Source organism: Coregonus clupeaformis, chromosome 35 (genome assembly GCF_020615455.1).
Source record: "Coregonus clupeaformis isolate EN_2021a chromosome 35, ASM2061545v1, whole genome shotgun sequence".
Classification (NCBI taxonomy): domain Eukaryota; kingdom Metazoa; phylum Chordata; class Actinopteri; order Salmoniformes; family Salmonidae; genus Coregonus; species Coregonus clupeaformis.
The window spans coordinates 39,545,721-39,565,627 of NC_059226.1; the positions used below are offsets into that span (position 1 = coordinate 39,545,721).

Below are 19,907 nucleotides of genomic sequence, written 5' to 3' on the forward strand. Positions count from 1 at the left end.
TGAACTTGTTATCAGTATAAAAGACACCTGTTCACAACCTCAAACAGTCACACTCCAAACTCCACTATGGCAAAGACCAAAGAGCTGTCAAAGGACACCAGAAACAAAATTGTAGACCTGCACCAGGCTGGGAAGACTGAATCTGCAATAGGTAAGCAGCTTGGTTTGAAGAAATCAACGGTGGGAGCAATTATTAGGAAATGGAAGACATACAACACCACTGATAATCTCCCTCGATCTGGGGCTCCACGCAAGATCTCACCCCGTGGGGTCAAAATGATCACAAGAACGGTGAGCAAAAATCCCAGAACCACACAGGGGGACCTAGTGAATGACCTGCAGAGAGCTGGGACCAAAGTAACAAAGCCTACCATCAGTAACACACTACGCCGCCAGGGACTCAAATCCTGCAGTGCCAGACGTGTCCCCCTGCTTAAGCCAGTACATATCCAGGCCCGTCTGAAGTTTGCTAGAGTGCATTTGGATGATCGAGAAGAGGATTGGGAGAATGTCATATGGTCAGATGAAACCAAAATAGAACTTTTTGGTAAAAACTCAACTTGTCGTGTTTGGAGGACGAAGAATGCTGAGTTGCATCCAAAGAACACCATACCTCATGTGAAGCATGGGGGTGTAAACATCATGCTTTGGGGCTGTTTTTCTGCAAAGGGACCAAGACGACTGATCCGTGTAAAGGAAAGAATGAATGGGGCCATGTATCGTGAGATTTTGAGTGAAAACCTCCTTCCATCAGCAAGGGCATTGAAGATGAAACGTGGCTGAGTCTTTCAGCATGACAATGATCCCAAACACACCGCCCGGGCAATGAAGGAGTGGCTTCGTAAGAAGCATTTCAAGGTCCTGGAGTGGCCTAGCCAGTCTCCAGATCTCAACCCCATAGAAAATCTTTGGAGGGAGTTGAAAGTCTGTGTTGCCCAGCTACAGCCCCAAAACATCACTGCTCTAGAGGAGATCTGCATGGAGGAATGGGCCAAAATACCAGCAACAGTGTGTGAAAACCTTGTGAAGACTTACAGAAAACGTTTGACCTGTGTCATTGCCAACAAAGGGTATATAACAAAGTATTGAGAAACTTTTGTTATTGACCAAATACTTATTTTCCACCATAATTTGCAAATAAATTCATTAAAAATCCTACAATGTGATTTTCTGGGGGAAAAAATGATCATTTTGACGTGTACCTATGATGAAAATTACAGGCCTCTCTCATCTTTTGAAGTGGGAGAACTTGCACAATTGGTGGCTGACTAAATACTTTTTTCCCCCACTGTATACCTGTCAATTTGTGGAAAAATCACCCTGACTAACTCTTTAGTATTATCCCAGTTTACTTATGGTCTTGCCTACGCCTAGCGAACAATTTTTTAAATTATATGAGAAAAAAATTGCCAGACAAAATAAAACGGGCCTATTTATATAATGAATATGAATTCGGAGGACAGAAATGATTAAATATTAAAGTATTAGACCTATCACTAAAAGCTTCAGTCATACAAAAGTTATACTTACATCCGAACTGGTTCTCTAGCAAATTAGTAAGATTGTCTCACCTAATGTTCAAGAATGGCCTTTTTCGCTTTATTCAGATTACAACCTCTCACTTTCAGTTATTTGAAAAGGAAATAATCTCCCAAATATCACTATTTCTAAAACAAGCCATAGAAAGTTGGTTGCAATTTCAATTTAATCCTCCAGAAACGACTAAACAAATAATGCAACAAATATTGTGGTAAATATACTAATTGATAAAAAAACTTTTTTTTTTGGACAACATTTAAAAAAAAGGTATAATCTTCGTAAATGATATCATGGGTAGGACTGGTGGAGTTACGTCGCACATGCAGCTAACAATAACAAAAACATATGGAAATGTCTGCTCTACCCAAAATTACAACCAAATAATTGCAGCATTACCACAACAATGGAAGAGGAAAGTGGAAGGGGGAAAAAGAAAGGAACATGTCTGTTGGCCTTGCATTAAAGAACATAATTGAAGAAAATTGTGATAAATAAAAAAGTAGACCAGTTTCATTTAAGGACCAAAGGATTGACAGCCGTCCCATATAGATTGTTGGGAAGAGATTTTTGACGTACCGATTCCATGGCATAGTGTTTATGAACTGATATGCAAAACGACACCGGATTCAAAACTTAGAATTTTTCAATTTAAATTATTATATAAAATTATTGCTACCAATAGAATGTTATTTATATGGGGGATACAATCATCTTCCCAGCTCTGCAGATTTTGCTGCGAAGAGAAGAATCATTAGATCATTTGTTTTCGTACTGTCCATTTGTAGCTTGTTTTTGGACACAGGTCCAGGAATGGCTAAAGGATTGCAATATTTACCTGGAGCTAACCCTGCAGATAGTACTACTGGGTGATCTGAAAAGTCATAGTCAATTGATCAATAATATAATAATACTTTTAGCAAAAATGTTTATTTTCAATGTATAATCTGTAGAAACTATGAGAATAGAAAGGTTCAGAACTTTTGTAAAACATCACAGTACAGTTGAAAGATATATGTCAAATAGAAATCCAATATGGATGGTGTTAAGAGATAGATGGGTGGTGTTGAATGAAGTTGAAGGATGGGACTAATAACAACTAACAACAACTAATAACAACAAGATAACTAATAATGTAAAGCATACTGTGTCCATAATAAGTATATAGGTTATTGGTTGAGAGCTTTTGTGAAAGAGCACAGTTAGAAAGATATGGCATATAGATCAAACCGGGTGGACATCATGAAAATGATCGGAGAGGTTGAGGGTAGAGGAAGTTCAGGAGTAAAAACAAACAAAATAGAATTATTGTAAAATTGACTGTGTCCATAAAATGTATATAGTATGTATAAGCTGGAAGTAGAGGCCTAAGCATTGTTGTTCACTAGTTTACTCCAATTAGGGAAGGGGTGGTGGGGTTGGAAAGTAATAAAGGGAAATAAAAAAAAATTTCAAGGATATGTATATATATATATATATATATATATATATATATATATATATATATATTTGCGAGAGAAAAAAAAACATGGGGGATTGGAAGTGATGCAGACAATTACATTGATGGAAGTTACAATCTATCTGCAATATTAAAGCTGATCTACCCCCTAAAACAATAAAAAATAAAAATAAAAAATAAACAAAAAAACACACATACACCTCAAATATACATTAACACACAGAAACAGCAAATCCTCCATATAATTAATCTCATAGGACTAATAGTACTGTAGAGCTATTTTTACTTGCACACAATATAGCTGGGTCACCCTGTTCTGTCCATAGGGGTCCACCACCCTGCAGTGCCCCAACCCAACACACCCTACTCAGCTTTAGGATCTTAGTGAAACATTCATTATTGGTTTTGGGTGTGTTAGGCCAAGGCCAGAGTGACAAACCACAAGGCGGCAGACCCCCAGGGCCAGGACTGAGCAGCCCAGCAGCTAATGATTGTCTAAATAGGTATTTCCCCTGACGTGGGCATGTTTTCAATACAGAGTCCTTTAGTCGTACTGTATTCCATATAAGGCATCCAGACCTTATGAAAGTTTCCCAGTATACCCTTAATCTTGTAATAAATTAAATCTAGTGATACATAACTTGACATTGTGGAAGGATAACCAACCTTCCAATTAATGGCAATGTATTACTTAGCTGCTATAAATGCTTGGTTACACAGTTTCTCCAGATAACAATCTCCAGTATCAACATTTTCAAGCAAACAAAAACAGGGAGAAGGGAGAATCTGTAGACATGATGAGATAAAAGTATATACTCTTTGACAGAATTCAGCCAGCCTTCACAAGACCATATGCAAATATGTCCCCTTTTGTGTATTACACCTCCATTTGAGGAATGACATTTCTGAGTGCACCGCAATTCAGTTTCACTGGCTACGCATGTGCTTGTTGACCCGCGCGAGCAGTTTGGATGAAATTATTGAATAACATGTATGTGTACATTTATTTTGAAATGCTCACACACATAACAAGAGCGGTGTGGTCAGCATGTTCTGACCACACCACGAGCGTTGCAAAATAAATGTACACATACATGTTATTCAATAATTTCCTCTAAACTGCTCGAGCGCGTCAACCAGCGTCTGTGTAGCCAGGTGTTAAAATATAACTTGTTTTTTAGGAGCATATACCCACGTGGGTGATTGAAAGATTAACTGAGGTCCACACTCCAGTCTAGTTGGTTGTGGTAATGCACCTTAAAGTTGGTTGCCAATTGATATAAAAAGTCCACAGAAGAAGAAGACTCATACCACATATAGAATGAGACAGATATTTCACTCACCGGATGTATAAATGTGAAGCATCTGTTTGGCGTTTCCACCAAATATGGTATTGAGAGGAATCCAGTGGTCGGCGGTGGGAGAAGATGGAATGAGATGGATTTTAGCCGTCATTCTGCAAATGTTCATCAATGAAACATTTAATCTCAATACCGTTTTCTGTTCCCAAAACTAGAATCTGTCATGAACAGAGTGGACTAAGTTTTGTAGACTTTACCCTTTGCCAAAAAAAAATAAATGTGCATTTTTTAGTAGGCGTGCGAAGGCGAATTTAGTTATTGCACACGCACACTTCAGAGTAGGCGTTCCCTAACGGAAATATGCAAACGTATGCTAGAACACGCCAATACGATCTCGCTAGCTCGTGCTTGGCTCTGTCCACCTCCTTGCTTGTTCTGCCCACTATTACTAATTTGTTCCCGTTTGAAACGACGGGCTGTGGTCTATCTTGGTTTAGTTATACAAATCTTTGCTACTACTACTACTGAAGGAGGAAAGATTGCTAGAAACTATTAGTTTCTCATTTTATCTGTGGATTCAATGTCGGAGTAGAGTACCCAATTCTGTGTGACTCAAAATGGGTCCAAATTCTACAAAGATCCAGAAAAAAAGGACCTTGTGCATTTCAGGTAAAATAACAACCCAATGTTTATATCCCAGGACAAATTAGCTAGCAACAGCAAGCTAGCTAGCTAAATGTCCATGAATGTTTCATTTGTTTCGACCTGTCCCAAAATTAAATATAGTTGGGACAGAGTTTGTTTTGATATTTCAACCTGCGTGTCTTGGATCGCGTCTGGTGTGGATGTACAAAATCAACATGCGCGCGATGGCGCACACGGACCCACCTTCGTGCCCGGTCTAGACAGCATGTAAAAAATAACATTGCGGGACTGCGGTTGTGTTTGGGACCAGTTCTTGCAGTAGTTGGTGGGAGTCAGACAGAAAGCCAGCGGGTGCGGCGGGAGCGGGATGAAGAAATCCGTCCTGCGCAGACCTCTACTGTGCACCATGATAGTGAAGCCTGTAACGTTAGAGCTGTTTATTACTGTGTCCGTGTGAAAAGTAGGGACAGATCAATAACGTTGCCATACTGACTAATAAAACTCACATTGCAATGAAAAAATCGTCAGAATATCAATCTTCAATCATTTTGCCATCTGGTTTCATCGTTCGAGTCAGGTCTAGTGTGATTGAGGCAAAATAATAGCTAAAGTTAGCCAACTTTTGGCCAGCTCTCTTTCTAACAGTACATCAACTGGCTAACAGTACATCAACTGGCGAAAGCTAGCCAATTTAATTTACTTCTGAAACGGGACAAAACAAAGGCTACAAAACATTTCCATACAAACAACAGCTGTTAGATAGTAACAGTGGCGATTTTAGCATGTAAATGTTGGTGGGGCAAACAAACAAACAAATGTTGGGGATGCATGCCAGCAAAGCCACTACACAACACTAAACAATACTAACAGCTTACTACACAACATACACTTAGTATTACTTTCTTAGCTACAGTATACATATCACCCTCGCATATTACATAATTTATGCAGCAGCGTACAATACATTTTTGGACTCACCTTGTTGCAGTGTTGCCAACTTAGCGACTTTGTGAGTGTTCAGACCGCTCTAGCGACACATTTTCAAAAAAGCGATTAGCAACTAATCTAGTGACTTTTGGAGATCTCTGAAGTGAAAGCACGTATCGTTCTTACTCTTCTCAACGAGCAGCGGGCCCCACCCCACCCCACCCCACCCCCGTCCCCGTCCCATCCCGTCCCGTCCCAAAGCACTCACAGGCGGCCCAGTCTTCGCGCAGCAGTCCCTCCCAGCTGCAGTCAGAGCAGGAGATGTTCACCCCTCCCGCGTCCAGACTGCAAATGAATCGCGCATGCGGGAAGCCGCCACTGGCTGACAAAAAGTGAGTAAAAAACACACTACATTAACATCCCGCCCTGAATGTAAGCCAGGGCGGGATGTAAATGTAGTGTGTTTTTTACTCACTTTTTGTCTCTCCCACGACGTTATTCCTCTCTCCTACAGCTTCCATCACAATTACATGCACATGGCCAATTATGCAAATTAGGTGATGACGTAATTTAGCGACTTTTAGGACAGCCAATAGCTACTATCCTTACTGAGGAGTTGGCAACACTGCCTTCTTGTGCTGTGCTCAATTGAACAGGAAGGTGGGGGGCAGTCCTTCGTGGGCACATTTTATCATCAAACGTTTGTCATCAAAGTCTGGCATTCTCTGTATTTATGGTGCTTTCAAGACAACTGGGAACTCGGAAAAAAACAATGACAGTTTGAAACTTATTTTCTCAGTTGGAGCTCGTTTTTTCCAGAGTTTCCAGTTGTCTTGAACTCATTGAAGTCAGATTTCCCAGTTCCATGTTAAGAGTTGTTTTGAGTGCGGAATAAATCATGCTGGATTGACAACAAGGCCAATGTTGAATGTTTATCATTGTAAGTTTGGAAAAGAGACCCTTAAACGCAGAATTGGGACCACACACCAACTCCACTAAATAGCAGGCTAGTGATTGCTTTGCAAACCACTCACTGTTGAATTTGCGATTTCCAACTTGTTGTGTAATGTTTATGTCCAATGGCCGATGAGCACCGATACGTTTTATCTATAATTTCTCTTCATTATTTCTCTTCATATGACAAGGATTAAAAAGGATTTGCCAGTAGATTGTCGACTTGTAAAATGTAAAAATGTAAATGATGACTGCTAGCTAAGATTTTGAAAGTATGATGTTGACATGACCAGTCCAATCAAAGCTATTGTAGATATAACGTGATTTGACATAATTTTATCTGTGGCCAATGACCTTGAGCCTTTTTGGATGGGCACTTCTAATGTAACTCTATGGCAGCACCCAAGGGGCTTGAATTTTCTAGCTCTAACCTTAGATTTGGCAGTGATGTAGTGTCCCCATAAGTGACAGAACACTGAGCCAATCACGGGTCAACTAGAGAACATTACCAACCCCTACGCTCCGTATTTTCCACTGGCTGCCCCACCACCACAGAAAGCACTGAGCTAGGCTAAAACACCTGCATTTTGGAGCTGATTACTGAAGAAAGCAAAAAAGAGGTCATGTTTGTATGTGGCTTTATTAACTCAATAATGTATTTTATTTTAACATTGTTTGCAAACTTATAAGTGACACGTTTTAATGCCAAAATAACATGCAAACCAGGCAACCCCCCCACCCAAAATAAATAAATAGATTATATTTATTTTTTTGCCAAAAATGTGGGGCTCAAAACAGGTGGGGCTCTGCCCCACCCGCACTGAATGACGGGTCGCCACTGGATAGTAATAATAGCCACCTCATATTGCTATCTGACAGATAACTAGAGGCTAGAGCTGACCTGGCTGTGGTAGCTACTAGCTAGCGTAGCTTATTTATTCACCTCAGTCGAGAGGGCCATCCGAGCCATCTGTCACGTACTTGCTGGCAGCTGCACACCTTGTAAATAACCGCTAGATGTCAGATCACTCACGGTCACGGGGCATCGGATGTATTTCATCTGGCCGCTAGAGGGCAGCTGTGCACCAAGAGTTTTCCTCCCCCCTCATCGTCGAAACAACAAACCCTACTACGGAGCAAGTGGCGGGGTGAGAGAGCGTCCAAAACCGCCTCTGACCGCCAGTTTCAAACTCATTTGCGGAAATCGTGGTAATATCAATACAAGAACAGACAACGACTCAACAAAGTAGTGACTCGTTTGGAAATAAATTCAATAACGGGGTAAGTTATAAAATGGCGGAATGGAATCTCGAAGTTAGTTGGTTTGTAGCAATTTTGTTGGTAGCTAGCTAGCAAACATAGGCTAGAAGTGCGGAGGCTGCTAGCTACGGAAAGTCGTAAGCTAGCCGCTGGCGCTGTGTAGGCTACTTTTTGTCTAGTTTATCGTGAATCTGTGTTACGCATACCGGAAAGTAGACCAATTTCACTAAAACGTAGCTAGTTAGTTAACTAGGCTAATATATAAAAGTGTTTTTACATACAATAAATGTTTTTCCGCTGGGGAGTTAACGGTAGGTAACGTATCGGAACTCCCGAAGCAAGATGGAGGACGTAAGGACGAGGTGTTTTTATGTAACTAAATGGTTGTATTGTTGCTCCACAACAAGTGTGTTGCATAAACAAGCTAATTTAGATTTTACACGGACTTTGAGGGCCACACTGTATTAGCTAGCTAGCTAAATAGCAACTGTTTTATTGAGAAGATGGCTGGCTATCCGAACTCCGTTCGATTGCAGCTAACGGGCTAGAGCTAACGTTAACATGGCTAGTTAGCTAACTAGCCAGGAAACTAGCTAGCTAACTTAACAAGATGGAGAATGGTAGCTAAGCTGCAGCTATGCTAAACTAACGTTTGTTAGCTGCCCAGTCAAGATTGAGATTTTCCCGAGTGTTTTTGCCTTGTTTGTACTGTAACTAGTTAGTTTACAGAAAAGTGGTTACTACCGTTACTTGAAGGATACCATTTTAACTATTGGATTAACGTTAGCCACAGAAGACAAGTTGTTATTTTCATGTACGTAAAGGGTGACGTTCTGATGACAGCTCATGTTTAGCTAGCTAGCTTCGTTAGCTGGCTAGCTCTTTGGCAAGCCAATCCGGGCAACCTCTCGCCAGAATACCGGTGTCAATTCTTGACAGTGGCCGTCACTGACCAAGCCCAAGAGCGGCTGTCACACTACCTAGCCAACGGTAGCTAGCATAGTTAAGGATGCTCTCCGTCGGTTATTTCGACGTTGGCAGCTATCGCTAATATAGTTTTTAACGCGCTTTGTGTTGCCCAGGCACCCGAGTTTGGCGCCACTTTTTCAGTCCCCATCGTCAAGTCTTCGCGTCTAGTCAACCAGAATACTGTCTCGCGAGTGTCTCCGCTTGTGCAATATAAGAAACAGTATGTTGCTAGCTAATGCTATTTTATTGGTTTGCAATACAGTTGTATTGTATTATTGTACAATACACTGCTAGCATGTAGCTGTAGTTGACCCCATTTCAAACGCATTATGTATGAATTTAGCTATCAATGAAATAAGTCGAATGTCCATTGGAATTGTCGAATGTGTATTGGAAGTCACGCGTTCTAATTCGAGACCATGGGATAAAGTTCTTAGCTAGCTAGCATTTTAAAGTTGAGTTTGAATCCACCTATTTCCCATTCCTTACTTCTGATTCTCACTGGTTAATCAGGGTAAAGATGCCCCACTTCCCCCAAAAAAAAACGTTTTACAACCTGCAATCCAGCAAAAAAGCACAAACCGGTTACATACAGACACGAGCAGTTTTATTGTACAGTCACGTGCAATTCATTTCTCGTTGGTCGTTACAATTCATTTTCTGATTGACACACCTCTACTGTAATCCTTCATAGTACCGAATGACCCGACCGTCATTAAGGCACACCCAGGATAGGGTCGCTGCTAGGCTCACTTTAGCGTCCTGTAGTGCAACACCTGTCCTGACGACATACTAGTATTGACAATGTTGTTGATGCCATTTTTTTAGTTTTTATATACAAACTATTAGATAATATTTCTTTGTTTTTAATGTCATAATTTGGTTGAGTATCCCACTCTCTCTGCTCTCTGCTGTTTGCCTTGTATATGTCCACGAGTGTTAATACTTCGTTCTGATTGGTTAGGATCTCTAGCGGAGGATGAATTGGACACTCCTTTATATGGTCATGGGGGGACGTTCCAATGTCCAGCCCTGGGCTGACGTTTCCTGTAACCCAAGGAGCGAGACAACCAATGAGCTCACAGTTGTGCATGACAGGAGGGATAGAGCCCGCCCCCTGTTACCATGTGAAAGCAGTACTGTGTTATTTTTGTTGTTGTTGTGAAGAGCCGCTGGCTGATACTGAGGCCTGTTCAGGGTAATGCAGTGTTTATGTTGTAGAAGTTCAGCAGCAGGTTATCATACAACTCCTCTCTCTCCTGTCTTCTCAGAATGTAACCCCAATACCCATGCATTCTCTTCCCCTTCTGTTTTCTCCTCCAAGTCCTATGCTACCGTTCCACTGCCTTGTGGACACTGAGGATCTGAAGTCTGTTCTTATTTGAGTTGGATCAGACATGTTAGAGAAATGATAGCGGCACCAGAGTTACCGTCGGAGTTCCACTATCCTCAGTAAGTGGCTACTTCCATTGTGTGTGTGTGTGTGTGTCAACCGGCATGCAGCAGACTGTTTCTAATGTGTGGGTATTTTTGCCAGGGATTCAGACACCCGTTTCTCCTCAGACACAGACTTCTCTGAGGCTCCTGATGTCAGTATCAACCCAACCAAAGGAAAGGTACGACCAGGCCTCCTCTTCCTCAAGCTATACACCACAACATAATATTATAACCTCTTCCTCAAGCTATATACAGTTGAAGTCGGAAGTTTACATGCACTTAGGTTAGAGTCATAACTTGTTTTTCAACCACTTCACAAATGTCTTGTTAACAAATTATAGTTTTGGTAAGTCGGTTAGGACACCTACTTTGTGCATGACACACTTAATTTTTCCAACAATTGTTTACAGACAGATTATTTCACTTCTAATTCACTGTATCACAATTCCAGTGGGTCAGAAGTTCCACTGTTTCTTTAAACAGCTTGGAAAATTCAAGAAAATGATGTCATGGCTTTAGAAGCTTCTGATAGGCTAATTGACATCATTTGAGTCAATTGGAGGTGTACCTGTGGATGTATTTCAAGGCCTACCTTTATACTCAGTGCCTCTTTGCTTGACATCATGGGAAAATCAAAAGAAATCAGCCAAGACCTCAGAACATAAATTGTAGACCTCCACAGGTCTGGTTCATCCTTGGGAGCAATTTCCAAATGCCTGAAGGTACCACGTTCATCTGTACAAACAATAGTATGCGAGTATAAACACCATTGGACCACTCAGCCGTCATACTGCTCAGGAAGGAGACGCGTTCTGTCTCCTAGAGATGAATGTACTTTGGTGCGAAAAGTGCAAATCAATCCCAGAACAACAGCAAAGGACCTTGTGAAGATGCTGGAGGAAACAGGTACAAAAGTATCTATATCCACAGTAAAGCGAGTCCTATATCGACATAACCTGAAAGGCCGCTCAGCAAGGAAGAATCCACTGCTCAAAGACCGCCATAAAAAAGCCAGACTACGGTTTAAAACTGAATATGGGGACAAAGATTGTACTTTTTGGAGAAATGTCCTCCGGTCTGATGAAACAAAAATAGAACTGTTTGGCCATAATGACCATCGTTATGTTTGGAGGAAAGGGGGGGGGGCTTACAACCCGAATAACACCATCCCAACCGTGAAGCACAGGGGTGGCAGCATCATGCTGTGGGGGTGCTTTGCTGCAGGAGGGACTGGTGCACTTCACAAAATAGATGACATCATGAGGAAGGAAAATGATGTGGATATATTGAAGCAACGTCTCAAGACATCAGTCAGGAAGTTAAAGCTTGGTCGCAAATGGGTCTTCCAAATGGACAATGACCCCAAGCATACTTCCAAAGTTGTGGCGAAATGGCTTAAGGACAACAAAGTCAATTGGAGTGGCCATCACAAAGCCCTGACCTCAATCCTATAGAAAATGTGTGGGCAGAACTGAAAATGTGTGTGTGAACAAGGAGGCCTACAAACCTGACTCAGTTACATCAGCTCTGTCAGGAGGAATGGCCAAAATTCACCCAACTTATTGTGGGAAGCTTGTGAAAGGCTACCCAAAACATTTGACCCAAGTTCAACAATTTAAAGGCAATGCTACCAAATACTAATTGAAATACTATGTAAACTTCTGACCCACTGGGAATGTGAAGAAATAAATAAAAGTTGAAATAAATCATTCTCTACTATTATTCTAACATTTCACATTCTTAAAATAAAGAGGCGATCCTAACTGACCTAAAACAGGGCATTTTTACTAGGATTAAATGTCAGGAATTGTGAAAAACTGGGTTTAAATGTATTTGGCTAAGGTGTATGTAAACTTCCGACTTCAACTGTACCTCAACATAATATTATAACCTCTTCCTCGAGCTATACACCTCAACATAATATTATAACCTCGACATTATAACCTCTTCCTCGAGCTATACACCTCAACATTATAACCTCTTCCTCGAGCTATACACCTCGACATTATAACCTCTTCCTCAAGCTATTCATAGGTTGCATCTCTGTCACTCGGTCTCGTCATGCCGTTGTTATGAACGTTCTCAAGCCGCCCTCTATTGGCTGTGCCCTAAAATGGTGATACGCCCAGTCATTCTGGATGGAAGCTAACTACTGTTTAGTCTAAATTAAACTATAGTGCCTGGAAATACGATGACATTGGTAAAGTAGTCAAATATATAGTAGGAAAGAACTTTGCCAGCATTATCATGTCATCAAATGTATTTAGAGAGATGGCAATGTTGTCATTAGCTAGCAAAGCTAGTCAAAAATGGCTAGCAATGCTAACGTTAGCGAGCTCAAATCCGTTGGCCTCCACTCAATGTTAGCTAGCTAGCTAACGTTATGCTACATCTAAAGTAAATCTGGTGACATCAAAAGGTTTTCCTACTAATTATTTGCCACTTTTTGAATGTCATTATAAACTCAGCAAAAAAAATAAACGTCCCTTTTTCAGGACCCTGTCTTTCAAAGATAATTTGTAAAAATCCAAATAACTTCACAGATCTTCATTGTAAAGGGTTTAAACACTGTTTCCCATGCTTGTTCAATGAACCATAAACAATTAATGAACATGCACCTGTGGAACGGTCGTTAAGACACCAACAGCTTACAGACGGTAGGAAATTGAGGTCACAGTTATGAAAACTTAGGACACTAAAGAGGCCTTTCTACTGACTGAAAAACACCAAAAGAAAGATGCCCAGGGTCCCTGCCCAACTGCGTGAACGTGCCTTAGGCATGCTGCAAGGAGGCATGAGGACTGCAGATGTGGCCAGGGCAATAAATTGCAATGTCCGTACTGTGAGACGCCTAAGACAGCGCTACAGGGAGACAGGACGGACAGCTGATCGTCCTCGCAGTGGCAGACCACCTGTAACAACACCTGCACAGGATTGGTACATCCGAACATCACACCTGCGGGACAGGTAGAAGATGGAAACAACAACTGCCCGAGTTACACCAGGAACGCACAATCCCTCCATCAGTGCTCAGACTGTCCGCAATAGGTTGAGAGAGGCTGGTCTGAGGGCTTGTAGGCCTGTTGTAAGGCAGGTCCTCACCAGACATCACCGGCAACAACGTCGCCTATGGGCACAAACCCACCGTCGCTGGACCAGACAGGACTGGCAAAAAGTGCTTTTCACTGACGAGTTGCGGTTTTGTCTCACCAGGGGTGGTGGTCGGATTCGTCGAAGGAATAAGCGTTACACCGAGGCCTGTACTCTGGAGCGGGATCGATTTGGAGGTGCAGGGTCCGTCATGGTCTGGGGCGGTGTGTCACAGCATCATCCGACTGAGCTTGTTGCCATTGCAGGCAATCTCAACGCTGTGCGTTACAGGGAAGACATCCTCCTCCCTCATGGATCGGAGGGTGAGGGCTAGGGCCATTCCCCCCAGAAATGTCTGGGAACTTGCAGGTGCCTTGGTGGAAGAGTGGGGTAACATCTCACAGCAAGAACTGGCAAATCTGGTTACTTTTGATTTTGACCCCCCCCACCCTTTTTTTTTCAGGGACACATTATTCAATTTCTGTTAGTCACATGTCTGTGGAACTTGACAGTGAGAGGACGTTTCTTTTTTTTGCTGAGTTCATTTCCAAGCCACTGTAATGCACTTTTGATGAAATCTTCATCAGCGGTCTTTGACGATGCTTTGAGTAGAATGCTCAGTCGGGCATCAGTTCAAAACAAACTTTTAAAAAAATATTGTGACAAAACATGCAACCCATCAATACACACCACAACATAATATTCACCTCATCCTCAAGCTACTGTATACGCACCAAGCCATATTAGTAAACATGATGCTGTTTACACCATTATTGACTTGTCTCTTTCTCTCCGTCCCAGGGGGGGAAGAAGGGAAAGAAGGGTAAAGGAGGGAAGGGAGCGGGTGGAGCAGGGAGGATGAACGGCCACTACCAGGAGAATGGCATGGAGAACCTGATGCTGTTCGAGGTCGTCAAGATGGGCAAAAGCGCCATGCAGGTCAGTGTGTGTGTGTATACACTGCATGATCAAAAGTATGTGGACATCTGCTCGTCGAACATCTCATTCCAAAATCATGGGCATTAATGTGGAGTTTGTCCCCCCCTTTGCTGCTATAACAGCCTCCACTCTTCTGGGAAGGCTTTCCACTAGATGTTGGAACATTGCTGCAGGGACTTGCTTCCATTCAGCCACGAGCATTAGTGAGGTCGGGCACTGATGTTGGGCGATTAGGCCTGGCTCGCAATTCGGCATTCCAATGGCGGAATGTTTTACACCACTCCAGCCGACACTTGACATTGCGCATGGTGATCTTAGTCTTGTGTGTGGCTGCTCGGCCATGGAAACCCATTTCATGAAGGTCCCGACAAACAGTTATTATGCTGATGTTGCTTCCAGAGGCAGTTTGGAACTCTAGTGAGTGTAGCAACCAAAGACAGACGATTTTTATGTGCTTCAGCACTCGGCGGTCCCATTCTGTGAGCTTGTGTGGCCTACCACTTCGCGACTGAGCCGTTGTTTCTCCAAGACATTTCCTCTTCACAATAACAGCACTTACAGTTGACTGGGGCAGCTCTAGCACTTTCATGTTGGATAGGGTGGCATCTTATGATGGAGCCACATTGAAAGTCACTGAGCTCTTCAGTAATGCCATTCTACTGCCAATGTTGGCTATGGAGATTGCTTGGCGGTGTGCTCAATTTTATACACCTGTCAGCAACAGGTGTGGCTGAAATAGCCAAATCTACTAATTTGAAGGGGTGTCCACATACCTTTGTGTGTGTGTATATATAGTGTATGTAACATTTCCAGTGTGTGAAACACTTTGTTTATATGTGAGCCTACACACAGAAGTGGCTTGGGCCTTTAACAGGCCAATAGTTTATTCGATTATCAACCATTCTAATGACCAGAACAACTTTATTACAGTTAAACCACAGTGACTGTGTTTTAGTTCTATTTATTGTCTAACTCTGTTGCTTTTGTTTGTCCTGGCTTCAGTCTGTGGTGGATGACTGGATTGAGGCGTATAAAAACGACAGGGACATGGCTCTGCTAGACCTGATCAACTTCTTCATCCAGTGTTCTGGCTGTAAAGGAGTGGTCAGTGGAGAGATGTTCCGGAACATGCAGAACTCTGAGATCATCAGGAGGATGACAGAGGAGTTTGACGAGGTAGGTTTTGTGTGTGTGTGCGCATCATTCTGAAATGTACCAGTTGATTGATTCAGTTTTAAATGTCATTACCCTCTCTTTGAGTTGCATGCAATATAGTGAACCCATAACTCCCATAAACGTTATTTCTCTCTCTCTCTCTCCACCCTCCTCCTTCCCCTCTGTAGGACAGTGGTGACTATCCTCTGACCATGGCAGGTCCACTGTGGAAGAAGTTTAAGGGTAGTTTCTGTGAGTTCATTGCTGTGTTGGTGAGACAGTGTCAGTACAGCATAATCTATGATGAGTACCTCATGGACACGGTCATATCCCTCCTCACCGGGACTGTCCGACTCACAGGTCCGAGCCTTCCGGCACACCAGCACACTGGCAGGTGAGAGAGAGCGAGAGAGAGTGGGTGAGGGGATTTGTCTGTCTGTGTCAGTCGGTTATTTCCCTCTTCCCTGGGCACACAGGTACACTGATTAACTGTGTGTTTGTGTAGCCATGAAACTGATGACAGCCCTGGTGAATGTAGCTCTGAACCTGAGCATCAACATGGACAACACCCAGCGGCAATACGAGACGGAGAGAAACAAGATGGTCGCCAAGAGAGCCAACGACCGGCTGGAGCTACTGCTGCAGAAACGCAAAGAGGTGAGAGGTCAGGGTTAGGCTCCTCCTGGGTTAGGGGTCGGTGTTGGGGAACTGGGTAAGGCTTCTTGGGGCCCTTGGTTTAAGGTTTGGCTCACATTTTCCTTAGGGTTGACTGCTCTCGCTGCTTCTCAGAATCTGCTTTATAAAACACACTCTGCACAGACACGTTACCCAGGTGCAGGAGCCTCATGAGAGTTTTCCAGTCAGAAGATGAGGATGCTTGAAGACATGCCGGAGGAGCATGACCAGTCAGTTAGCCTGCAGTCAGAGAGAGTAAAGGCTTGGTCTACTACTAGCTGCTAGGCCCTGTGGTTGAGCTGGCATCAATGGCTGTGTCCTGGCTTACAGAACACTGTCCCACTGGGCTTCCATCTGCCAGCTCCTACTACTAATACAACCACACCAGAACAACATTACACTGTGTAATTATACACCTCGATGCCTTCATATCTATACTAGCTATCTCTTCTGTAAGGTTTGGTTGTCCTGATTTCTTGGTGCATAATCAAGTCCAGCCTGATGAACCCTGATCAAAATGTTTTCTTACTGATTTCTTGTTCTAATTTCAGCTTCAAGAAAATCAGGACGAAATTGAAAACATGATGAATGCTATATTCAAGGGTGTGTTTGTACACCGATATCGGTATGTGGCCTGTACATTGTTTCCATCATAGTTAATGATCATAGATAGATAGGATGTATTTAATTTGAGATATGTTATCCCTTTGTATGGAGAATATGATGAAGGTTGTGTGTTGTGTTGCAGTGATGCCATAGCAGAGATCAGAGCTATCACTATAGAGGAGATTGGAATGTGGATGAAGCTGTACAGTGACGCCTTCCTCAACGACAGCTACCTGAAATACGTAGGCTGGACCATGCACGACAAGGTGAGGGAGAGAGTGTTCCTTCGTTGTCAGCAAGGTGTTGTGTTTGAGTTAGGAGTGTGTGTAATTCCAACGAGTTTGTATGTGTGAGTTAGAAGTGTGTGTAATTCCAACGTGTGTGTGTGTGTGTGCTTTTAGCAAGGCGAGGTGCGTCTGAAGTGTCTGACAGCGCTGCAGGGTCTCTACTACAACAGAGAACTGAACACCAGACTGGAACTCTTCACCAGCCGCTTCAAGGTCAGAGCGCCACCTGGTGGACACATCAATACACTACTAGTTACCTCGAGGCTCAACTTTCATATATACCATTTAGCAGACCATTTTATCCAAAGCGACTTACAGTAGTGCGTTCGTGCATTTTCATATGGGCGTCCCCAGCGGTTTTGACTAGAGGTATTTCCTGGCTAAACCACTATTATGCCCTGTTGATTTTGAGTAGAGGTATTTCAGCTAAATCTGAAATCTTTATCATTCATTTTGTCTCTACACAGGATCGCATTGTCTCCATGACTTTGGACAAGGAGTATGATGTCGCAGTACAAGCAATAAAATTGCTCACTCTGGTACTACAGTAAGTTGCTTCAGTTCAGCTATCAGTGTTTAATTTGTGTGTGTTTAATGTATGTGTTTAATGTGTACTGTGTGTGTGTGTGTATTACAGTAGTACAGATGAAGTACTGAGCCCGGAGGACTGTGAAAGCGTCTATCACCTGGTCTACTCCGCCCACCGACCGGTCGCCATAGCAGCCGGGGAGTTCCTCTTCAAGAAGTAGGATTCGTTTATTTTATTTGTATTGAATCCATTGTCACACCTATCTCAATTCTTTCTTTTCTCTTTTCAGTCCTATCAAATCACTCTTGGAAAAGAGATGTCAAATGTGATGCTAAAAAGCCCATGTCTGGTTCCTTCCCTTGAACAGCGAGAGCTAGAGAGGGAGCAGTGCTGTAGAGAGGTTCGGATAAGAGAAGGAGACAGAGCAAGCAGGAGGAGAAAGGGAGTGTGAGAAGGTGCAGAGAGTACAGGCACGTGAAATTGAGGAAGCAGAAGGAAGGAGAGAGAGGTTGGCAGATCTGGGATCTGGTTTTCTGCCATAGACATATTCCTAGTCTGTTTTATTTAGGCTGGACTAGTGTCTAGAAGAGAGGTTTATATACACTACATGATCAAAAGTATGTGGACACCTGCTCGTCAAACATCTCCTTCCAAAATCATGGGCATTGATATGCAGTTGGTCCTCCCTTTGCTGCAATAACAGCCTCCACTCTTCTGGGAAGGCTTTCCACTAGATGTTGGAGCATTGCTGCGGGGACTTGCTTCCATTCAGCCACATTAGTGAGGTCGGGCACCGATGTTGGGCGATTAGGCCTGGCTCGCAGTCGGTGTTCCAATTCATCCCAAACGTGTTCGATTGGGTTGAGGTCAGGGCTCTGAGCAGGCCGGTCAAGTTCTTCCACACCGATCTCGACAAACCATTTCTGTATGGACCTTGCTTTGTGCACGGGGGCATTGTCATGCTGAAACAGGAAAGGGCATTCTCCAAACTGTTGCCACAAAGTTGGAAGCACAGTATCGTCTAGAATGTCATTGTATGCTGTAGCGTTAAGATTTCCCTTCACTGGAACTAAGGGGCCTAGCCCGAACCATGAAAAACAGCCCCAGACCATTATTCCTCCTCCACCAAACTTTACAGTTGGCACTATGCATTGGGGCAGGTAGCGTTCTCATGGCATTCGCCAAACCCAGATTTGTTCGTCGGACTGCCAGATGGTGAAGTGTGATTCATCACTCCAGAGAACGCGTTTCCACAGCTCCAGTGTCCAATGGCGGTGAGCTTTACACCACTCCAGCGGAAGCTTTGGTATTTGATATTTTACTAGGATCCAAAAGCAGCAGCTACTCTTCCTCGGGTCCACACAAAACATGAAACATGACATAATACAGAACAATAATAGACAAGAACAGCTCAAGGACAGAACTACATAGCCTACATATCAATACATACACACAATATCTAGGTCAAATAGGGGAGAGGCGTTGTGCTGTGAGGTGTTGCTTTATCTGTTTTTTTGAAACCAGGTTTGCTGTTAACTTGAGCAATATGATATGGAAGGGAGTTACATGCAATAATGGCTCTTTATAATACTGTACGCTTTCTTGAATTTGTTCTGGATTTGGGGACGGTGAAAAGACCCCTGGTGGCATGTCTGGTGGGGTAAGTGTGTGTGTGTCAGAGCTGTGTGTAAGTTGACTATGCAAACAATTTGGGATTTTCCACGCATTAATGTTTCTTATAAAAAGTAGTGATGCAGTCAGTCTCTCCTCAACTCTTAGCCAAGAGAGACTGGCATGCATAGTATTTATATCAGCCCTCTGATTACAATGAAGAGCGAGACGTGCCGCTCTGTTCTGGACCAGCTGCAGCTTAACTAGGCCTTTCCTTGCAGCACTCGACCGGACAATAATCAAGATAAGACAAAACTAGAACCTGCAGGACTTGCTTTATGGAGTGTTGTGTCAAAAAAGCAGAGCATCTCTTTATTACGGACAGACCTCTCCCCATCTTTACAACCATGTATATGCTTAGCGTTGCGCATGTTGATCTTAGGCTTGTGTGAAGCTGCTCGGCCATGGAAACCCATTTCATGAAGCTCCCAACTAACAGTTCTTGTGCTGACGTTGCTTTTCAGAGG

General features: G+C 42.9%; 2 protein-coding genes across 3 annotated transcripts in view; one reads left to right on the forward strand and one right to left on the reverse strand.

Moving 5' to 3' along the window:
• The window catches only part of LOC121539557 (NTF2-related export protein 2-like), a 28,069-nt gene extending 22,549 nt beyond the window's left edge, over positions 1 to 5,520 (reverse strand). Inside the window, exons 1-3 of one of the 2 annotated variants that reach the window (XM_041848151.2) lie at positions 5,448 to 5,520; positions 5,185 to 5,360; positions 4,339 to 4,451 (exon numbers count right to left, since the gene is read on the reverse strand). The gene's annotated coding sequence lies outside the window, so the exon portion shown is untranslated. Of the gene's footprint in view, positions 1 to 4,338; positions 4,547 to 5,184; positions 5,361 to 5,447 lie in introns of those variants that run through there. The other variant, XM_045211092.1, reaches the window with a different exon arrangement.
• A 2,386-nt stretch (positions 5,521 to 7,906) lies between these two features.
• LOC121539569 (cohesin subunit SA-2) overlaps positions 7,907 to 19,907 on the forward strand; it is a 29,344-nt gene continuing 17,343 nt past the window's right edge. Inside the window, 13 exon segments of the mRNA XM_041848164.2 lie at positions 7,907 to 8,103; positions 10,376 to 10,503; positions 10,589 to 10,667; positions 14,380 to 14,517; positions 15,520 to 15,693; positions 15,861 to 16,013; positions 16,015 to 16,066; positions 16,178 to 16,329; positions 16,899 to 16,972; positions 17,096 to 17,219; positions 17,355 to 17,453; positions 17,708 to 17,787; positions 17,878 to 17,985. Of these exon segments, the coding sequence (XP_041704098.1) occupies positions 10,460 to 10,503; positions 10,589 to 10,667; positions 14,380 to 14,517; positions 15,520 to 15,693; positions 15,861 to 16,013; positions 16,015 to 16,066; positions 16,178 to 16,329; positions 16,899 to 16,972; positions 17,096 to 17,219; positions 17,355 to 17,453; positions 17,708 to 17,787; positions 17,878 to 17,985 (1,277 nt within the window). The 5' untranslated portion in view covers positions 7,907 to 8,103; positions 10,376 to 10,459.